General features: G+C 27.8%; 3 protein-coding genes across 3 annotated transcripts; all 3 read left to right on the forward strand.

The window, feature by feature from the left end:
* The first annotated feature begins 396 nt into the window (after positions 1–396).
* On the forward strand, positions 397–8,902 carry LOC145750141 (uncharacterized). Its single transcript, XM_082566094.1, has 21 exons — positions 397–687; positions 1,166–1,247; positions 1,363–1,479; positions 1,582–1,643; positions 1,809–1,959; positions 2,370–2,520; positions 2,817–2,895; positions 3,525–3,658; positions 3,828–3,943; positions 4,269–4,372; positions 4,642–4,808; positions 4,961–5,091; positions 5,374–5,426; positions 5,659–5,767; positions 5,911–6,026; positions 6,190–6,303; positions 6,572–6,717; positions 7,108–7,320; positions 7,515–7,611; positions 8,084–8,188; positions 8,622–8,902. Exons 1-21 carry the CDS (start codon positions 508–510, stop codon positions 8,760–8,762), a joined length of 2,568 nt encoding a protein of 855 aa, XP_082422220.1. The 5' UTR covers positions 397–507; the 3' UTR covers positions 8,763–8,902.
* A 1,956-nt stretch (positions 8,903–10,858) lies between these two features.
* Positions 10,859–13,059, forward strand: LOC145750655 (acyl-CoA-binding domain-containing protein 6-like). Its single transcript, XM_082566731.1, has 5 exons — positions 10,859–11,125; positions 11,318–11,425; positions 11,666–11,822; positions 12,014–12,134; positions 12,501–13,059. The coding sequence occupies exons 1-5, from the start codon at positions 10,950–10,952 to the stop codon at positions 12,641–12,643; spliced, it is 705 nt and encodes a 234-aa protein (XP_082422857.1). The 5' UTR covers positions 10,859–10,949; the 3' UTR covers positions 12,644–13,059.
* A 713-nt stretch (positions 13,060–13,772) lies between these two features.
* On the forward strand, positions 13,773–22,192 carry LOC145751498 (uncharacterized). The gene is made up of 25 exons (XM_082567670.1): positions 13,773–14,040; positions 14,302–14,366; positions 14,576–14,695; positions 14,934–15,086; positions 15,278–15,399; positions 15,569–15,746; positions 15,818–15,949; positions 16,158–16,262; positions 16,783–16,875; positions 17,096–17,293; positions 17,458–17,548; positions 17,709–18,036; positions 18,185–18,272; positions 18,423–18,525; positions 19,249–19,403; positions 19,527–19,677; positions 19,919–20,095; positions 20,258–20,343; positions 20,476–20,546; positions 20,627–20,685; positions 20,967–21,087; positions 21,207–21,282; positions 21,629–21,786; positions 21,938–21,989; positions 22,071–22,192. Exons 1-25 carry the CDS (start codon positions 13,852–13,854, stop codon positions 22,120–22,122), a joined length of 3,123 nt encoding a protein of 1,040 aa, XP_082423796.1. The 5' UTR covers positions 13,773–13,851; the 3' UTR covers positions 22,123–22,192.
* Positions 22,193–22,201: the final 9 nt, after the last annotated feature.

The following is a 22,201-nucleotide window of genomic DNA, read 5'->3' on the forward strand; positions in this document are numbered from 1 at the left end:
TATTGAAGAAAACATTTTATAACTTATATAGAATAAAAGCAGAACATTCGTATTTAATGTATTTTCTTTAATATTGCGTCATCCTGTGACAAATGTTGTTGCTAAGTCATTTGCATGCAACTAATTCAAGCTGTTTGTGCAGGTCATATAACATTAGTAAACGCTGATTTATATAACATTAGTAAACGCTAATTTATTTGGTTTAATTATTTTAAATAACTACATCATCGTGTTACTTTTAATTTAATTTATGTTATTTTATAAAAAAAACACTTTTATTGTATTTTTGGTTTAAATGCAAAAGGTAAAATAATTTTTTAAGAAGTATTAATCTCATATTGTTTTTTAATCAAAAACTAAAAAAAGAATTATTAATTAATTTTTTAAAGGCTTATGGAAAGTTTTCTAAATGTAGGTCTCAAATTTTCTCGGACATTTACATTAAAATAAGTTGGTCTTGGTCAACTGTTCAGATAATTTCAAGCACCAACCTGCTAATCGACCAAGATGCCAGATCAAATAACACCTTACCCTTTAAATGAGGTTTTTGATTCGGAGGCAAAAAACAATGAAGTGGTTGCAGTTAAAATGCCTGCTTTTAGTGCACAAAAACGACGAAGTTGTGAGATGGTTAATATTCCATCACCATGTGTAAAGAAAGCTTTATTTCATCTTAACCGCTTAAAGGTATTTTGTGTTGCAATACTTCTATATTGTCAAATCACCGGCAGCATAATGTAGTGGCTAGAACATTTGGCTTCACCAAATAAGATTTTGGGTTTGATCCTCACTGCTCTCAATGCTGTGGTGCCCTTGAGTAATACGCTATAAACAGAATAAAATTCTGCCAAAACGAGCCAAAACTTTATAAAGTTACGATCTATTTAGGCATAAGCATTTTTATATAAAGAATAGCTTATACAAAAAATATGAAATAAAATATTAAACTTAGTACTTTAACATAAATAAATTGCATTATTTTGATAAATGGTGTTTGCAGTGATGACAATTAGTTGCATTGTTAAATTTCTGTTTTTTATGTTGGTCCTGATTTAATTTAGAAGGTTGTATTATAAATATTTTGAATGTCAAATCAATAAAAGGGTAAAATATTTTTTTTTCTTTTATGTACAATTTTAGTCACTTACACTAACATATTTTATAGGAATTAATGAAAACAGGAGATGGAATAACAAAAGAGCCCCGGCATGCAAGTATTCTAAAACACGATGATATAAAAAATGAAGGTAAACAAATTCAAATTTTATTTTATGTATGTTTAAAAATCATAGTAATTCTTCTATTGTTTATTTATTCTGTGAATCAATATTAATTACAATTTCGTTGATTTATTTTTTTCAGATAAACAACCAAAGAAACAACTTAGGTTTTTGACTCCTGGGTTGACCCCGACCCCTGAGGTCGAAGGTGACTCCAGTGGCTTGTCGGTAGTGGGGGTTGGGACAATTGGGTCACCAGGTAAAAACAACAACATTTACTTATTTATGTAAATATTAATAGAAGGTATATATTATAGTAATTAAAGAATAACTTAACCCTGACAAAAATTTTTTTATCCAGATATTACCCAAGATAGATTGATGAAAAAAATCCAACTAACCCCAATGGAAGTCTTTACCCAGGTGAATTATTGTGTTATTAAATATAAGGGCCCAAAGAAAATATCTTAAGCATTTTATTCGCTATGAGTACATAGCTATAAGCTTCTTTTTTTAAAACAAAAAATTAACTTACATGGTACTACTCTTTGACAACATATTAAAACTGTTATTTATTTAAATGTTAAGGTTACAGAATTGATATTAAGATTGGAAGAAGACAGAGTGACCACCATTAGCTCATTGGAGCGTGAAAAATTAAGAGTTAGCAGTTTGTCTTTTAAAATTGAAGAAATGTCGGAACGAAGAATGAGCTCGCTACCTGCTGCTGTACAAAAAGGTTAGAATTTTCATTTTTATTAAAACTAGAGTTTTGTTATTTGTTTTTGTTATGTATGGCTATTTGTTTCTCCTTTTTTTAAATTGTTTTTATATATCTGTATTTTTGATGTTGGAAGGTTAACTTTATGATCTAAACATGAGGCAAAATTTGTTATCCTGACCAAGTCTCAAATTGACTTTGACAGTTTTAGAAATTTTTTACCTTGTTTTTGGAGGATAAGTTCTGTAAACCACTACACCTTGTTGCCAGTAAAAGCTCAAACTTTACAGACCAAACATAGAGTTAAATTTGTTTATAATTTCAAGTTTTCTACAAATTTTTTTTATTGTTTTTTTTTTTAATTTAGCGTACCTGCAAAAAAATTGTTTTTTTTCTAATTAATAACATTACACTTAATCTATTGTTAGAACATGATGCTTGTGCTTTTGACATCACCGAACTTCAGTGGCATGTGTCATACACCAAGCGGCAACTGGAACGGAGTCGTGGCAGGGTGGCAGTGGCACAAGTTTTAAATGACAATCTTAAAGAAGAAATTAACTTCGTCAAAAAACACTGGTTAATATTCTGTTCGTAATTTATCAAAAATTTAGTAAAAAAAAGAAAAATTTCAACTTTAGAATTTATTTTATTGGGCAAAATTTAAAAAATTTTTATTAAATTTTTTTTATATTATTTAAAAAAAATTTAAGATATCATCAAAATACTTAAGAACACATTTAATTTTTAACAAAAATATTCCTTTAATTACCGATTTAAAGGCTCATGAAAACAGTAAAAGTTAATTAGATTAATGTATCTGATTTCTTTTCTTAAACGTCTGAGGTCAAACCATAAATATTTTTTGTTCATAGTCCTTTAGTTGAAGAGAAATTATTGATTGAGAAGGAGTCTATGAAAAAAATTAAGTCTATGCAACAAGTTACTGACAAGGTATTTAAATATTGCTTTTATTTTAAGGAATTAGTTTGTCAAGAATACAAATTTTAACTTTTTTAATAAGTTCTTAAGTTAAAGAAATGTTATTGTTATACTTTTTTACAGTTTTAGGTTACAGGCCTAGTTTTAATGGTTATTTAGTTAAATATTTCTTGAAATCTAGTAAACGGTGGGTGTTTAATGCATTTAAAATAAACCAAAAGAACCCAAGTTTATTTCCCTTATAAACAGAAAAATTAAACTGATTTTGTACAAAACAAAGGCAGCGTTGTTGACTGACCGGCAGCGGTGCAGTGGTAAGAACACTTGCTACACCACACATGAGGTCGTGGGTTTAATCTCCACTGATCTCATGCTGTAGCGCCTTTGAGTAAGGCGATATAAACGGTATGAACTCCTGTTGAGCCAGCACTTAATCAGTAGTATAATTCTCGGGCATCTATAATCTATAATATTCCAAACTGAACTCGAGACTGGGTCGGAGTAACTGATGTAACTCTATGTTTAAGTCGCTCATTCGACTTTCCCACATCGAGGATAAATATATATGCAAAAAAATAAAGGCGGTTAAAAGTATATTTGAACTAAAACACTGAAAAGCAATATAAATCAAATTTGTTTAGGAATTAGCAGAGGCTCGAACAATCTTAGATGAAGCAGAAGCTAAATATTTGGAAGTTAAAGAAAGGGCAGAGCGTGAACGACAAAAAACTCAAAAAGATCTAGAATCTGTAAGAGGACAGCTTAGAATGCTGAAGTAAGATTTTAGACAAATTTTTCTAATAACAAATATTAATTTTGTAATTATTAAATAATTAATACAAGATTTTTTGTTAAATTACTACAATTTATAAATTAAACTACTACCCATTTTTATCAGTGTTTTTTTGGGGGATTTTTTTATTTATTTTTTTATTAATTTTTAGAAAAGATTTGCATCACTCTCAAGCCATGTATGGTGCTTATATGAAGAAAAGTGAACAAAGTAAAGAAAAGTTAAAGGCACAGGGTGAAGAACTAATAAGAGTTCAAGCTAGAACAGGTCAGTAACAATTTTTTTAAGTTGGCTATACTACATGAGGTTCTGTGCTTAAGCTCTGGTTATTAGGAATTGCTTAGGATAGGTTATGTTACTCCATATCTGGGAGATGTAGCGGACTTATCACATTGATTAAAATAAACACAAAAAATAATCGAAAATAAACACAAAAAATAAAAGTTTTTTTTAATACTTCATATATTAAGCAATTAACTATTATTAAACCGCTATTTTGGAAATAACTTCTTTAAAGAAAAAGGGTTGTTTCTAAAATGCATGTTAGCGGTATTGACACTTACTTGTTCTTTAAAATGTTAATTTTTTTTAGATGCGGTAAGGGATTTGGAACAGAGAGAAATTTATCGAATTGAAGAATTGAGAGATCGAGTACAACAAGTGGAAATTGAGACACACAATGTCAATAAAGAGAAGGTTTGTTAATCGTTTATCCTCAACATTATCAACAATCATAAAAAACCCCAATTTCGTGAACAAATATTGTTTTTGTATTTGCAAAAAAAATGTGTTATATTCTTGTTTAACATGTAGCTGAAAAATTAATTTGTGTACAAAAAATATTCAGGATATTATACATATTAAAACTAAATTTTTAGGGTGAAAAAATATCAATAGTTTCTCGCAAATAGTTAAAATTGTGTTGCAAGAAATTTACATATATTTCTATGGTTTTGTTGTAATAGAATTTGTTAGAAAAAGAGACCGAAGAAATGCACACCAGCATGCAGTCGAAGATTAATGACCTTGAAATCAAGTACAAGGAGAGTTTAAGGACATTAAGAGAACTGCAAGAAGGAAATCGTGACCTAAATTTCGATATTGAGGATATGAATGACGGAATTAAAACCTGGTAGGCACTTTAAAGTATTTACTCTCAAGTTATATTATACGGCAAAAAGTTAATCTTTTTGACATAAAATTTTTGAGTGTGATTTTAGGTGTAAAAACAAATAGGTTCTAAAAATCAAAAAAATGATTAAAAATGTATTTCAATTTTAACAGTGAAAAAGCTGTTGCAAAGGCAACAAAAGAGATAGCTCGATACTCGACAGAGAAAGACAAATGTGAATCCCAACTAAAAATTGCAACAGATGAAGTTGCCAACATTTCAATGATCAATATTGAACTTAAAAGTAGGTTGTAAATTTGGTCAAAACCGAAAATTGTTTTTTTGTTTTCTAAAAATTGTACTTAAGAAAGGCACTGTAATTGATACTAACTTCTGCATCAAAAACACTGGCAGATCAAAGACTATACAAAAGGATAAATATTATTTAAACTGGCAAAAACAAATAAGACTTAACCCTAGTAACCAAAGTTATCCTATATTCGAGCTATAAAATCAGGTTCTTCACATCAAGGAAGAAAAAAAAATTAACGGTTTGTTTAAAAAAAAATTTTGTTTACACTTTTAGGTCAGTTTGAAAAGGAAGAAACCAAATCTCAAGCTTTAGAGGATGCACTTAAGGTAAGTTAAACAAACTTTATTTGTAATATTAAATCTATAGGTTGATATTATTATTGTTTTTGTCATGTGTTTGTATTTGTAATGTCCTACAAACATATATAAGAATTTTTTTTTAATTAAATTTTTTTTTATTCATGTACACTTTTAGAATGTTGATTCTTTATGCTTTTTTTAATAAAACTTTTTCATTTAATATTCTCCCAACTGTAATATAAACATTAAATATGTAAAGTCCACCTCGGAAAACTTACGCAAACAAGTCAATGAGGAGATGCGACAAAGAACTGCTCTGGAGACAAAGAGGCAACAAAACAACTCTGCTCTGTCTAAGGGAAAATCTGGTTAATTTACTTTACTGTTTAAAAATTTACTTATCATGTATATTCACTACTTTGCTTAAGTTTATACGGTGTTCAAACAAATTAACACAGTTTTTGGTTTGTCAGTACACTAACTGTATTTTTTTCTAATTTTGACTGCATAGAGAATGTCAAGAAAAAGGCAAAAGTTGAGAAAAACCTGGAAGAGACTGGCCTCGCCGTCAAGCGAGCAAAGGAAGAAGTTGAGGCACTAACTACCAAACACCATGATACACTTGCTGTAAGTTTATTAAAATAAGCTTTTGTTATTTAAAAAAAAAATTTACATTAGAATAAAACTTAAATGGAAAAAACGATAACAAAATATATTATTTTTTTGAAACTAATTTGCTGTTTCTGTTTGGGTAAAATTGTTTTTTTAATTTTTGAATTTGATTTTTCAGGTGATTTCAAGACTGGAATCACAAATCAAAGATATAAATACAGAACACGAAGCTACAGAAAAAACTTTAACTCAACAAAAATCAGCAATTGAACCTGTCGAAGCTAAATTACTGGTTATTAAATATTTATGTAATTTTTAAATACAAAAAGTTACAAGTTTTCAGTTAACATATTGCCCTAATTTTTAGTTTACAAAACCTGTTTTTTTTTATTTTTAAATTTTTTTTTTAAAGTGTTGGACTATGTCAATGTTAAATCTTTTTCTTTACTTATATATAAGTTTGCTTTTAAAAGTTTGTAGGGTTTTGCTATTGGTCTTATGTATGGTGTTAGAAAATAGCCTACCTTTAAAAAGCTAAGCTGTCTTTTCTTTATTTACAGGATGAACAAATGGCATTAAAAAACAAGATCAAAGAAATGGAATTTGAGGAAAGTCAAATGAATCAAAAGTTGACAGATATGAGGGTATCTCAGCATGCAATGCAGAAGAGAATTACTGCTACTAATTCAAACATACTAAATCTAAAGTAATTGAAAATTTTTTGCACCAAAATGGTTTTGTAAAATTTTTCTATTTGATAATTTAGACATAGCTGGTGGCTGGAGCAGCCATTAGAACATTTGGCTTTACAGCATTAGGTCATTGAATTAATTTTCAACTGCTTTCATGCTGTAGCCTTTAAGTATGGTGATATAACTTGTGTGAACTTATGCCAAGCCAAAACTAAAGATTCCAAAAGTAACTTAAGACTTAGTTGGAGTTACAAATTTTACCCTATGTCAATGTAATAAAGTCAGCCTTAAAAACTCCCAAAAATATGTACAGTTAAATTAATTAGTACATCTTTTGGGACCAAACGATTTTAACATTTTTTACAGGACAAAGTTGCATTTATATTTAATTTTTATTTTTACAGCGAGGACTTATCTGAGGTTCAAATTAAACTTGAAACAACCGAAAAAGTTCACCTCCATTTACAACAACAACTAGAAGAAGCCTTGAAGAGGGTTTCGGATCGCGAGAAAAAACACAAGATTGTGATGGAGGAAAGAGAATCAATTAAACTTAAACTGGAGGAAAATGTTAAAGTTGAATTAAAGTTAAATGAAGAGCTGGCACAAAATTATAGGTATGTTGTCTATATAAATGATCATACACTTTTTAGTTCTATTATTGAATAAAAAAATACTATAATTGTAAATTATATTTTTATTAAGAATAAAAAAAGTAACAATTTTTATTAATTTCTGGGTAGTTGTAAAGAAATGTTTTAATTTTAATACAATATGTTTTTTGTTTTTTAAATCCTCTTTTAATTTTTAGAGAACTAAAAAGTAATCTTATTGATGCAAAGAACAGACTTATGGATCTTTTTGACAAGAAACTTCAATTAGAATTAAGCATAAAAGACCATAAACAAGTCAGTGAAGAATTTTATATTTTATCATTTGTTAAACATTTCGTCTGGCAATATTCTTTATTTTTTTTTATATATCTTTATCCTCGATGTGAAAAGGTCGAATGCACGACCTAAACATAGAGCAACATTTGTTATCCTGACCCAGTCTCGAGTTGCCTGTGGCGGTTTGGGATATTATAGCCCAATAATTATACTGCTGATTAAGTGCTGGCTCAGCAGGAGTTTATACCGTTTATAGCGCCTTACATAAGGGCGCTACAGCATGAGATCAGTGGGGATTGAACTCACGACCTCATGTGTAGTGTAACAAGTGTTTTTACCACTACACCACGTTGTTGGTATAATTGACTCTATTTAGAGAATTAGTAAGCATTTGAATAAAATCTAAATTTTATTAAACCTTCTTTCGATTCAAAGCATTATAAATTCACTAAAATTAGCAAATTTAACAGTATAATTGTATTTTAAACAGTTGGTAGCCTTGCAGAAAAAGATGAACCATGCTTTAAAACAATACTATCACGATCGGGGTGAATTCAACAGATCAGGACTTTCAAAGTTTAACAATCGTGCTCGTGTAAGTATTTATTTATCAATAAGCTTTTCTGTTAAATTGTGAGGCTACTTTTTATAGTTTATTTAAGGTTTATTGGTTTTTAGGATATTTAAAGAAAATGTTAAATTAATTTTTTTAAATTTAAAATATCTTGTTAAAAAATTGTTTTACTTTCATTGGTATATCACAAACACTGTTTTTAAACAATTGTTATATACATTGCCTTTACTAGTTTCAAACATGATAAACAATATCATATTGACTATCAATACCATTTTAAAGTCATGTAATCCTTAACTTAACTGGAACATAAATTTATTCTTAACTTTACTGGATTATTAATTTAACTTGAACATAAAACATAAAGGCATAAAACAAAAAATAAAAAGGGTTTCTGGCTGGGACCTGATTGTTATGATGTTTAGAAATATTAAAAGTAAATATTTTGGTGCAGAATAATACCGTCATGATGGGTAAAGTTCAGGAAGGTTTAGATGTTGCCATTGATAATATTTCCCTATTCTTAAAATCTCAAGTCGATGGTAGTGCTGTTAATCGAGTCCACCGGGCAGCGCTAGAGTGGCTTAAAAGTTAAAGTTAAACAATATATTTTAGTAATGGGTTTTTTATGTATTTAAATATTTAATATGAAATTAAGTGTTCTATGTTGTATATGTTATTTAAATTTATATATTTATTGTCCACACTGTGTTATTGTCTTTTGCAATACAAATGTTTCCATAAAGTTTGCGGATTTTTTTATACAAGTATTTCAATAACGACGGTTCAAATGTTCCTAGAAAAATTCCAGTTTGTTAGTTTATGTTAAATGCGCAAAAGTTGCAAAATTATTTTTTATTGTAAGCTTATTAAACAATCTCTATCGAGCAGGAATGGCAACTTTAACACTTCTTTAAGTATTTACAGACTTATATTACAAACAAAGTATGTTAAATATAAGCAAGCTATGAACTTTTATTGGATACACAGAAGCTATACAGTATTTGCTATAATTTTGTGACATATTTAAATATACAAAAAAATTATGTTCACGTCTTTTTAAAAAAGTTACTTTTAGCGAAGACGTATTTGAATTCATCCAAAAAAATTATCTTTTTTCTATTACTACTTGATAAGAATTGGGACACAAAACTAGACCGGAAAAACAATTTTTACTTAATTTAGAATTTGTCGGTGACGAAAACTTGAACTTTTGCATGATTCCAACGAAAAATACAAACAACTCCATTTTTGCTAGTTTCATTCCAAGGCAAATTCTCCTGCTTGCACCGTATGGAAAAAATGCTACTCTCGTTCCTACTTTACCATTGTTATCAAGCCATAGTTTTATCCTTAATAGCAGCGTGGCTTACACCAAGGGGCGTCATGGTTGATTTACGTTAAACTTCTAACACTGTTGCGTCAAAATAAGGGAGTCTCGCTTTATCTTTATAAGAAAAAATAGTTAATTTTCGTAAAGCAGTGTGAAAAATTTTGAGATGTACTATCCTCTTTGGGCCATAAGGTACATCGATAAAACCTGAAAAAGGCCGAACTAACAAAGCAGAACCAATAAACGCTCTGTCAGAAAACTGGGCTCCTTTGTCTTTGTAAACGTCTTTAATCAACTTAAGTCCAGATAAAAAACAATATTTTTGTTGAATATACTTGCATGAAAAATATTGCAATATTTCTTAAAGTAATACTAGATTTTAACGTATACATCAGGCGACGAAAGATAAAAACTTCCAATTATTGGTAATGCTGGTAGGCCGGGTTGAAAATTATTCGGTTTCTTTAGGCTGATAAATGACAAATACAGCAGAATACCAAGAAATACAAAACCACAAATTACTATCATTTTTTTATAGCCATCTCAAACAAAATCTTACAGTTGCCACTTCAAACTAAAGAGGTTAACAAAAATTAGTTTAAACGATTTAATTTTTCTGTAGACTATGTATGCTATGTGTTTTTTTATATACTTGCGGTAAACTTTTTTAACTAAACTTCTCTTTTTTGTAAGCTTTTCAATGTTTTTTGACCTTTGCTTGTAACTGGAATCTTGTTGTTATTCTTACACTTTTAAAACCTATGTTTTAAATGTTTTAGAATTAGGCTATTTTCTCTAACAAAAGGTTTTGCCTTTGTTAAAAAAAAACAACAACGTGAGACCAACCAAAAAGTAACCTAAACAATCATTTTTGTATTAAAACTTGATTGCAAAAATGCAAGATTTCGAGAAATTAGGCTTGCAATTTCATGGTTCGTAAACTATACCGTGCCAAATGTGTCTTCGTTGCAGTTATGCTAGATTTATTGCGGTGGATTATTCTGTTACAAATGAAGAAAAGTTTTGCAGGTTGCAACTGCTTTAAAATGTATTTTTGTGGTTTTCTGTGGGTAGGTTTACCTCGTTTGTTTCGTTATCACGCACAAATTGTTCTTGTTGCCTACTTGTTCACATTTTTCTGCAGTGTTACATTATACGTAATGTTTTTTCCAACAATGTTGTCTATTAATCAGGTTTTTATTTATAACTTTTTCTCTATATCTTTTTATTAACAAGGATAAATTTTAAACCAAACTACAAAAACAAATGTGTCATAAACTTTGTGCCACAAAAATTAGTTGTTTTGTGCCACCATTTCAAAACAAACTCTTCTTCGGTACACGTGCTGTAAGAAAAGATCAAAAACTTCCTAAAATACCGTCTATTCGCGGTTACTTTTATTTACAACAACGGTTAAGCGAAACATTGTTGCGTTGTAAAAAATAAAAAATGGAAGAAACTTTTTATGAAGCCGCTAACCATTTACAGTTTATTATGGGCAACATACAAGAAAATAAAAAAGAAAAAGAATTGTTGTACTTGTACGGCAGATATAAACAAGCTACCGTTGGTCAATGTAATGAACCTTCTCCGTCCTTTATTAACTTCAGTGCTAAACGAAAATGGTAAGACACTTTTATGTATCTAGAAAACCTGAAAATGCAGGCAGTCAATAATTTTAATCAAAATTTTGATTTATCCTCAAAAGTAGCTACAATTAAAAAAACAAAAACTATTAATTTTCATCAAAGACCTTGCATGACATTACAAAAAAAACTCACTTAACATTAGCATTATTAAATACAAAAAATTTCTAGGAATGCCTGGAATGACCTACAAAATTTAAGCAAGAAAAATGCAATGTCAGAATATATTGAAAAAATTAAGCAACTAGATCCTACCTGGGAACCTAAAAAATCTTCTGGGTAATTTCCCAATTTCTTATCGGTAGTATAGATGAAATTTTCAAATTCTGAATTATTAAAAAAAAATGTTTAATCATTGCTAGATATCATAATTGTAGCCTGCACCTTCTAAGCGATCTCAGAAACTTATGTTGGTGCAAAACAATATTCCAATAAAATACCTTACTATTAATTTAACACTATAAAACCTTATTTTTTACTTTATATGTAAATATAACTTATTTTACTGTTTTACACTAGTACTGCTTCTGGAATGGGCGTTGCAGTTAGCATAATGAAATGCACTGATGAAGTTGAAATATCTGATGACGAAAAGGATGTTTTTGATTGGTGTAAACAAGGAAATATAGAAAAAGTACAAATTCTATTGCCCGAAATTTTTCCTGTAGATGAAGAGGTATGTTCTATTTTTAAATGATGAAAAAATATTTTTTTAGTTATTTAAAAAAAAAATTGCTAAAACTAAAATACTTTTTGTTTATATTCCTCTTTTTGTAAGCTTAATAAAAGTATTTTTAATTTTCTTAAAGATAAAATAAAAATAACTTGGATTTTTTATTAAAATAAATTTATATTTCAAATCAACAGAAACGAACTTTACTTCACTGGGCATGCGACCGAGGACATCTAAACATTGTTGAATTTTTGTTGAATAAAGGACATGATATTTGTTGTAAAGATGTTGACCAATCCACCCCATTACATTATGGTATGATCGCTTATCACATAGTTTCTGAAGTAAATATTATAATTTCTTAAAATTGTAAGTCCTTAAAATGTCAATGTTTAGGTAATTATTTATGATTTACTTTTAAATTATCGACAACCATTTTACTGAAAATATTTACTAAAAACCCCACTTTACCTGCAGTAAGACATTTTTTATTAATCATTTTACACCAACCCTGTTTTTGAAATATTAAAAGCAAGTAATAATTATTGAAAGCTTTAGTTGGTTTTTATTTTGACCAACATTTTCATAAATTTTGGTTTAAAAAAAGATTCTCAAAAAAAAAAAAAAACTTTTTAAACTGTATTTGGTTGTGTGTTAAAATTCTTTACAATTTTTGGGCAGCATCATCATGTGGACATTTCGATATTGTGCGCTTGCTTCTGTCGAGAAAAGCTGATCCAAGTATATTAGATATTGATGGGGAAACCCCTAAGCAATGCAGTGCAAACAAGAAAATTCGAGTTATTTTTGAGGAATTTGAATGAAAAGGTTGTTTTTTACATTTTTACACAATTTTTAAATCGTTTTTGCTTATATTTAAAAAAATATTTTTTGTTGGTTTACTTACATTAACCCTATATAACATTCCTTTAAAAACCCAGCAAAAATTTGTTATCTTTTAAAATAAAAGGATTTTTCAATTTATTTTTGTTAAGGTTTTAGGTATTACAAGTTTTTTTATTATAAGGTTATTTCACAATATTACAATTAGTTTATAAACCCGATATTTTTACACATTATTTTTTAAGTTTCACGAAGCCCATTAAAAAACAACATAATTTTTGCAAGGCTACTGTTTAAAAAACTTTGTATATTTTTTGAAATAGCTAAATTTTATGATTAACATTTTTAATATAATTTATGTCAAAATTCGTTATCACTGTGTTATGTTATGTTAATAAATTTTACTTAAAAATTAATATTAATATAGTGTATTTATTTTTAAAAGAAGTTTGAAAAAATTATTCCTTTAATAGTTTTTATGATAATTATGACAATATAATCCACTTAAAACAAAGCAATTACTTTGAGTGTCATTAACATTAGATTATGACAAATCGAATTAATATCCAAGTGGTGTTTACATGCCACATTTATACGTCAAAATTTATTTGTTTGTCACTTTCAAGTAGCATGATTCAATTTTAAGCGTCGTTGACACATGTTTTGGTTACCAAACGACAAAATTTTGGTTTTATTAAAAACCTCTATCGATTTCCCAAATATTTTTCTTTTTGTTCTTTGCCCGATTAATTGATTTTGTAACGTCACAAAAGCATGGCTGGTGTAATTAAGTGGTCTTAAGAGGACTTAGAGGAGTTTTCGCTTTAATTGGTCAAGAGCTTGATTAGCGAACAATTACAATAGAGTATCTAGGATATGGGGAGGTACTGAAAATGTTTTCAGAATTTTTTCTTGTTTTTTTAATGTTATTTTAGGTGTAAATTAAAAACCAAACATCAGTTTATAAGTTTTTATATGTTTTTACATATTTAATGTATTATAAATATTTGGGAGGAATTTTAGAACAGTTTGGAGGAATTAGGATAAAATTTTGACTATTTTTAAATTTTTAGCAAGTTTTTTTTTTAATTTAGTAAATAATGTACAGCATGTGGCAAACATATCAACTTTGACAATTATGAATAATTTAAAATGAAAATTAAATAAATAAATTACCAAATTTATTATCATGGCATCTCAAAAATTTAATCGGTTAACCACATCAATTTTACTTGGAGTTTTTATTGTTTTTGTTTCATTTTGTTGGGTGATCACATTCAACATTTACTCAAACAAAGCTGACCATCAAAATAATGATACCCCTTCTAGTTTTAAAAAGTTTTATTTATTAAGAAGAAAAAGAGCATCAAATGAAGGAGTAAGTGGAATTTTTGTTATGAATTTATTAACTAGTTTTTTTTGTGTTTTAAATTTTAATCACTTGTATTTGTTTTATGTTGAATTTTTTTTAAATAATATGCAAAATATAAAAATATGTTTAAAAAATATATATTCCAGTATTTAATGGCACAAATATTCAGTTGCAGTAATTTTCATACATTTGGACATTTTAATAAGTGCTTAAAAATAATAAAAAGTTTTCCTACTAAAAAATTAATGTTTTAAAATTGTTATATAGAGTGGAGAAGATGCCCCATGTGGTCAACATAAATGTGGAGAACATGGAAGTTGTGATATATCAAGGTTAAAAACTTTATTCTATTTATTTTAATATAAGTTTTATATTAAATTTACATTAAACTGTTATTATGCAACTTTAGCTTTTTTTGCAATTTGTTATCCTAAAAAAAAAATTATTTTTAAAGATATTTAACTTTACAAATCTTTCTTTTGAAAGTATAGATTTAATTAAAATATTCTTATAATTAAAGAAACTAACAAAATTTTTTTAGTCTCAAATGCAAATGTAATGAAGGTTGGAGAGGAGAAGAATGTAACTCACAACTTGAACCTTGTTTAAGTAATCCTTGTATGCATGGAGCTACTTGCTCAAATGAGGTCAACTCTTTTAAGTAAGTTTTTAAAATTCTGGTAATTCCATTTAAAAATTATTTAAGGGTATTTTAAGCAACTTTTTTATTCTGGTACTGTATTATTACAATATTAAGATATATAAAATAGACACATGATTGTAAATTAGTTTACAAATCTCATGTAAAAGAATAATTAAGAAAATTTTATATTTTAAAAACTAAAAAAAAAAACTTTGATTAAGTAAATAAAAAATATAAAACTTTGTTTGCGACTTAGGTGTAGTTGTGTACCTGGTTTTACTGGTAGCACTTGTCAAGTAGAAATCCAAGAATGTTGGTCCAATCCATGTGAGAATAATGCCCAGTGTGTTGATCAAATTAATTCCTATTTTTGTCAGTGCAATGATGGTTGGACTGGTACTAATTGCGAGTAAGTGTTTAAGGGTTGTTAATATTTGCTTAAAGCTTAAATAAATTACTAATAAATATATATTTAACCTGTTGTTAATTTTAAATTTGTACAATTAAATGTATTTGAATATTTTAATTTTCTTTTAAATAAATGTCAAAATTGTGTAATGTATTTCATGACCCCCTTTTTTAGAGTTTTGTTTCTTACAGATCAGATCTAAATGAATGTGAGAGTTCACCATGTAAGAATGAAGCACATTGTATAACACCTCATGTTAATCAATATATTTGTATTTGCACTGCTGGATTTACTGGTACAAATTGTGAAACAGGTATGTAAATAAAATCAGTATATTTAATATTAAAAAATATCAAATTTTTAATTTCGAATTTCATTAAGCCAAATTGTAATATTTAAACATTTTAAGAAGTCGAAAAATTTTCTAAAGAATATTTTGTGACAATTCGTGAAAAAGTAATACATAATTTAATAATTTCTAGACATAGATGAGTGTTTATCATCTCCTTGCAAAAACTCGGGTAATTGTGTTGATGAGGTTAATAATTTTCGGTGCGAGTGTCAAGCTGGTTTTACTGGTGAATTATGCAGCACAGAAGTGAATGAATGTGACCAAAAGCCATGCCACAACGGTGGGATATGCCGTGACTTTATAAACAGGTGTTGTTACTTTTATTCTGAGATTTAAATATTTGAATAAAACTCACTATTTAAGTTGTTTTTTTATTAAGGTATTATTGTGATTGTGCTGATGGGTATACGGGGAAAGATTGTGAAGATGATGTGGACGAATGTGCCACTGAACCATGTTTATGGGGTGGCACATGTCATAACAAAATTAATGCTTTTCTATGCGAATGCAGGTATGTTAAAAATAGATTATTTTTTATTATTTTAAAGTAACTATTTATGAAAAAATTCATACAATGCAAAATTATAAACTTGGTTCAATAAATTTAAATTTTTTGTGATTAAATTAAGTAAAAAATAAGACTTATATTTATTTTGTAAAAATTAATATTTTTATAAATATAAGATATGAGATTTTTAATCATTTGTTTTTATATATAGATCAGGATTAGAAGGAACGAGATGTGAACTTGATGTAGATGAATGTTTAAGTTCTCCTTGTTATAATTATGGTACTTGTGAGGAACCACAGGTTGACATGTTTAGGTAATTTCCTAAGTTAAATATAATATCTATTAAAGGTATTCAAAATTTGCATTGTCTCAAGTAAATATCGGTGTAGTGGTAAGAACCCTTGCTACACTACATAAGGTTGCAGGTTCAAACCCCACTGCTCTTATGCTGTAGCGTCCTTGAGTAAGGCGCTATAAACGATATGAACTCCCGCTGAGCCAGCACTTAACCAGCAACATAATTATCTGGCAATTATAATCTATAATATTCAAAACTGCCACAGGCAACTCGAGACTGGGTCGGAGTAACAGTTGTTCTATGTTTAGGTCAAGCATTCGACCTTCTCACATCAAGGATAATGATATATACAAAAAAAATATAGTTTTGTTAGGTTAAGTTGCTATAATGTAGGTATTTATTGTTTTAACATTTAAAAGCTACAATTATTTGTTAAACAGTTTATTTAATTGTTTGCAAGATGTTATACAATTTTAAGATGTTAATGATGTTATACGATTATGAATATCTGTTTTATTATCATGATAATATGTAGATGTACATGCACGACTGGGTTTTCAGGATCTCAATGTGAAATAAACATAAATGATTGTGAAGATAAACCTTGTGAAAATGGAGGGACGTGCATGTAAGTGCAAAAATCGAAAAAAATTATAATATATTTCTATTGCGTTATAATAACTAATTTAATTTATTTAATATTTTAGTCATCTTAAGTTTGATTAGTAATAGTGATTTGTTTAGTTTAGATTAAGAATTTCTAAAAATGTATTTTTAAATTTTTTGTTAAAAAAAAGAAAACCTAATTTTAAATTTTGAAAACCTTACTTTAAATTTTAAAAATGTAGTGATGGCGTAGATGATTACAGCTGCCAATGTAAACCAGGGTATGATGGAAAATCTTGTGAAAATGACATCAATGAATGTCAATCTTCGCCATGCAATAATGGAGGCACTTGTAATGATAATGTTAACAGATATACTTGTGAATGTAAACCTGGTTACACTGGTGCAGATTGTCATATAATAGTTAATGAGTGTTTAAGGTAAAGTTATTTAATTTTTTGCAATTTACATGCCTTACTAAGCTTTTAAAATTATGTTGTTTCTGGTTAATTTTAAGATTTTTTTACATTGCCTTTCAATATTTGTTGTCCTGTTTAAATTATCTAAATACGATACACAATTTTTAGTAAGTATTTTGTTTCAGTCAACCATGTCTTAATAATGGAAGATGTGTCGATGAAGTGAACAAGTTTAAGTGCATTTGTGCAAGTGGTTATACAGGATTTTTTTGTGAGGTACATGATTACACTTAAACTGTAAAATTTTAGGTTAATTGAATTTTATAAGGGATTTTTATCAATAAATTAATTTACGCAAAAATAAATCGACTAACCAAGCAATTAATATCTAAAAATTATTTATTTAAGTTATAAACCTTGTTTATATTACTTCTAGACAAATATTGATGAGTGTTCCAACATGCCTTGTGCAAACGATGCCACTTGCATCGATTATGTAAATTCTTTTGAATGTCGGTGCCAGGAGGGATACCATGGTGACAGGTGCCAGCATGACACCGATTCATGCCTCGGCCATCCTTGTAAAAACGGTGGCACTTGTATCGATGAAGTTGCTACATTTCAGTGTCAATGTGTAGCTGGCTATCGAGGACAAACATGTTCAATAAACATCAACGAGTGTGAAAATAGACCTTGTTTAAATAATGGGTTTTGTGAGGATGGCATAAATGAGTTTCAATGTTTGTGCCCTAATGGGTTTGAAGGTAAATTGTCGTGAACCTTACATGTTTAAGCTTAGTTTTGTACCTTTTTAATTTTTACCTGTTTTAATAGGCATATTGCCAACAAAGTTTAGATTTTTGTTTATATTAGTTCATATTAAACTAAAATGATTTGTTTCTATATTTAAAGGTGAAACTTGCGAGATAGACATAAATGAATGTGATTCACAGCCCTGCTTGAATAATGGGACATGTTTGGATTTAAACAATCATTACAGGTATCTTAAACAGAGATTTGTCCAATTTTGTAGTTGTAGTTTTTTAAAGTGTTATTTTAAAACAGCATCGTGGTGTAGTAAAACATTATTTTTTTGCAGTGAAAAATTGTTTTTTTTGTTTGATAATTATTGATAAACTGCTTTGTACAGATGTGATTGTACACCAGGTTATGAAGGAGAAAATTGTGAAGTTCAAATAATAAGATGTAATTCACAATCTTGTTTGAATGGAGCTACTTGCATTGAAAATGAAGTAAATATCAAATAATTTAAATATTTTTATGATTTAATGTTGTGCTTAGTAGTTTTATATGGACTTTTAAAATCTAAAAATTGTATAATAATTTAATTCTGTTTTAAAAATTTTAAAGTTTTTGTTTAGCAACACTAAGGGTATTGAGACAAATCTTAAAAATTTAATATATAAATTTAATATAAATATCCAAAATAACATTAAACTAATTTTACTAATTATATTGAAGTAAACACTTTACATTAAACTCAACATTTTGAGTACATTCACAAACCAGTCAAATTTTACCACTTTTACACAAATTGACATTGTACTTGTGCACTGCACTCAAGGGTTTATAAACCCACTTATTAAATACTCCAGTTTTGTTAGATATATTTTTCCCATGACATTGAAATCATAACACATCTAGTTTAAAGGCACTTTATTAGATAATGCTACTAATTATATGTCATTATTAAGCATTTATAAGTATGTAGATGAGATAAATTATAATTCAGTGGTGTTACTAAAGTTATGTTAAAATCCACTAAAATGGAAAAACAATGAAAAAATCAAATATTTAAAATTATAAATTAGTGTGTCATTTTCTATTAAATAATTTTAAGATTTTTTAACAATTTTGTTAAGTTGTGAATTTAAAACTTTACATAAATAACAAAAATCTGTACTTAGTAACCAGTCTCTGCTTTATTTTTAATTAATACGATGAATCTTCTGTAGGACTCTTACACTTGTGATTGTATTACTGGATTTGAAGGTCGATATTGTGAGGTGAACAAAGATGATTGTGATGTTACAACATGTAAAAATAGAGGCATCTGTGTTGACAAAATTAATGACTTTATTTGTGATTGCGCAGAAGGGTATTCAGGAAGGTGAAACTAATTTTTTAACTAAATTTCTATCTAACGTTATTTAATTTATGTTTTTAAATAAATACACTAAAAAAATTAAGCAAATTTTTGAAGGTATTAAATTTACTAATTTATTTTTTAAAGAAATTGTGGTGACTCTACCAAAGCTGATAAGGATTCCCAAATAAAAATGATCAGTTCATTTTTGCCTTCTGGTATTTTAATCCTTTTTGCGATATTTGTGTTCTGTATCATGTACTCTTATGGCAAGAAAATGAATTCTGCAAATGATAAGGTGTGTTTAAAATATGCATCAAAATCAATTTTTACCTAAAAAATGTTGGGTCTAAATTAAACTATGTACTGCAAAATATTTTAAAAGTTAAGGTTTATTTCTGCTGGTTTAAGTTTTTTACATAAAACATTTTACTACTAAATTTAACTAAAAATATATTTGCATTTTTTTCTGAACCGTTTAAATTTAATTTATAGGCAAAGTTGATATTGTTTCTATGTTTTCAACTTTTGATTTTTAGATTGAGGCATTTGTTATTGCACAAAATAATGAAATGAAAAAGCAACAACGGAAAAGCAAGCGTAACAGTAAACTAAAAACCTCTAACATAAAGCAAACCTCTAAAGTAGCAGACGATTTAACAGCACAAGATATTCATAACAAATCAAATGGAATTCCATTGGCTTATCATCAAAAGGTAATCTTACTCATAAAAAAATGATATAAAATTAAAAAAAATTTTTTTAAGAAACTTTTTAGATAATGCTGATTATTTAAAAAATGGTTTAGGGAGTCTATTATTCTCTTAATCTCAATTTTGAAGTTTGTTAAACTTGAATAACGCAATACCTATATTTAGATGGATCATGAGCAACTCAACCACAACAATTTTACTCAACAAAAAAGAAATAGTATACAAGAAGATGACGAAAATAAGCAAATTAGGTTTGTCCTTTCTAAAAAATTTAATCCAACTAGACACAAACAGTTGCCTTGGGAAAAAGGTTTAAAGTTTTAACTTGACAATATGCTGTGTTATTAATTTTATTGAAGTGTGTATTACAATTTTTTATTTAGAAGAGAATCTACCAGAAGAAAATCGAAATATAATTCAGTTAAAAACTCTCCTGAAAGAGATGGATATTATCGTAAGATCTTAGTTTTAATGTTAAGTAAAATCCAAATTTTTACCTGTCTTTGTTTAACTTAAAGAATTCGTAATTTTTAGAACCCAATGAAATAAGTGTGATAGGTAACGCACATTTATCAAGTCGTGGAAATTCAACTGTAAGTTTTTTTCATTTAAAGTTTGTTGTCTTATTTAAAAAATGTTTCTTTTATAAATATTGGATTTCATTAAAAAAAAAATGATATTATAAAACGTGGTTTTGATAATGTTTGTACTAGGCTACATCACTTTTTTATTTTTTAATCAATTACTATTAAATCACTTGTCATAGTATGATTAAAACAAAACTGTCCTATATATTAAATGTATCAGCATTCATTTATTAGGCTTTATAACTTATATTTAGTTTTAAAATAATTAAAAATTTGATATCTCCTAGGATCTTCAGCAAAATCATGTCCCCCCAGATAAAATTTCACAATTGTATACAAACAACAATGGCGGTACTTTTAATTTTGGTAAAAATCAGCATCCAAAATGGATGCAAACTTCAAGTAAAGGTAAGATGTGTCCAAATGTGTTTTTATTTTTATGAATATAAAATTACACTATTTTTATTGGCTTCTGTGATTACAATGACTCTTTTTTTCCATGAAAACGATTTGTTTTAAAATTACAGATAAAACATTTGTAACAACTAATTCAAACTCGAAAACCAAGTTTTATGCAGAAAATACTTTTAACGTAGATGATAGGTAAGTTTTTACCTCACTATTATTAATTTAGAGGTAAAGAGGTGGTGATATAAAAAGTTTTGAAAATATATATTTTTAAAGAATAAGCTTGCAGCGTGGTGTAGTGGTAAGAACACCAGCAGCATAATTATTGGGCAATTATAATCTATATAATATTCCAAAATGCTAAAGGCAACTCAAGACTTGGCCGGAGTAACTCATGTTGCTCTATGTTTAGGTCACGCATTCAACCTTTCCACATCGAGGATAAAGATATATACAAAAAAAGCTTATTTGTAACTTTACTGGCAGTCTTATATAGTGTTTAAAACAATTTTTAATGTAATCCATTTTTTAATATTTTCAGATATCATGAAACTCAAAACCAGGTAACTCCGCACAGAAATCATAGAAGGGGTTCACATCAAATACCCCCTTTCCCCCTTATGACCCCTCGTGATGATGTTGTGTATCCCCCTACCAGTGAACATAAAAGAATGTCACAAAGTCATCGTATAAACCCTGGTAATTATAAAAAAAAAAATTATGCACCAATAAAACTGTAAAGTTTTTATACTATCCCTATATTTTTAAAGTCAAAATATTTGAAATAATAGTTTTTATTTATTAGAACATTATTTTTTTTATTTTAACGTTGATTATATTATTAAATAAGGTTTAAGATCATCCAGAACTAATTCAGACGAAAGAAGAGCACCAATGAGAAGGTGAAAATATAATAATTTGATTTCAAATAGGTTAAATTTTCTTCAGTAAATTTTATCTACTGAACTTTGTAACATGTTTAGGTCAGAACCTGTTGCCCCATGGAATCGCCAACAACATTATTATCAGGATTAACTACATTACTGTGTATTGTAAAATGTTTTTTTTTAAATTGTTTGCTTCTATTTTTAATAAAGAAATTTTTATATAAAAA

Source organism: Corella eumyota, chromosome 4 (assembly GCF_963082875.1).
Source record: "Corella eumyota chromosome 4, kaCorEumy4.1, whole genome shotgun sequence".
In the NCBI taxonomy this organism is placed as follows: Eukaryota; Metazoa; Chordata; class Ascidiacea; order Phlebobranchia; family Corellidae; genus Corella; species Corella eumyota.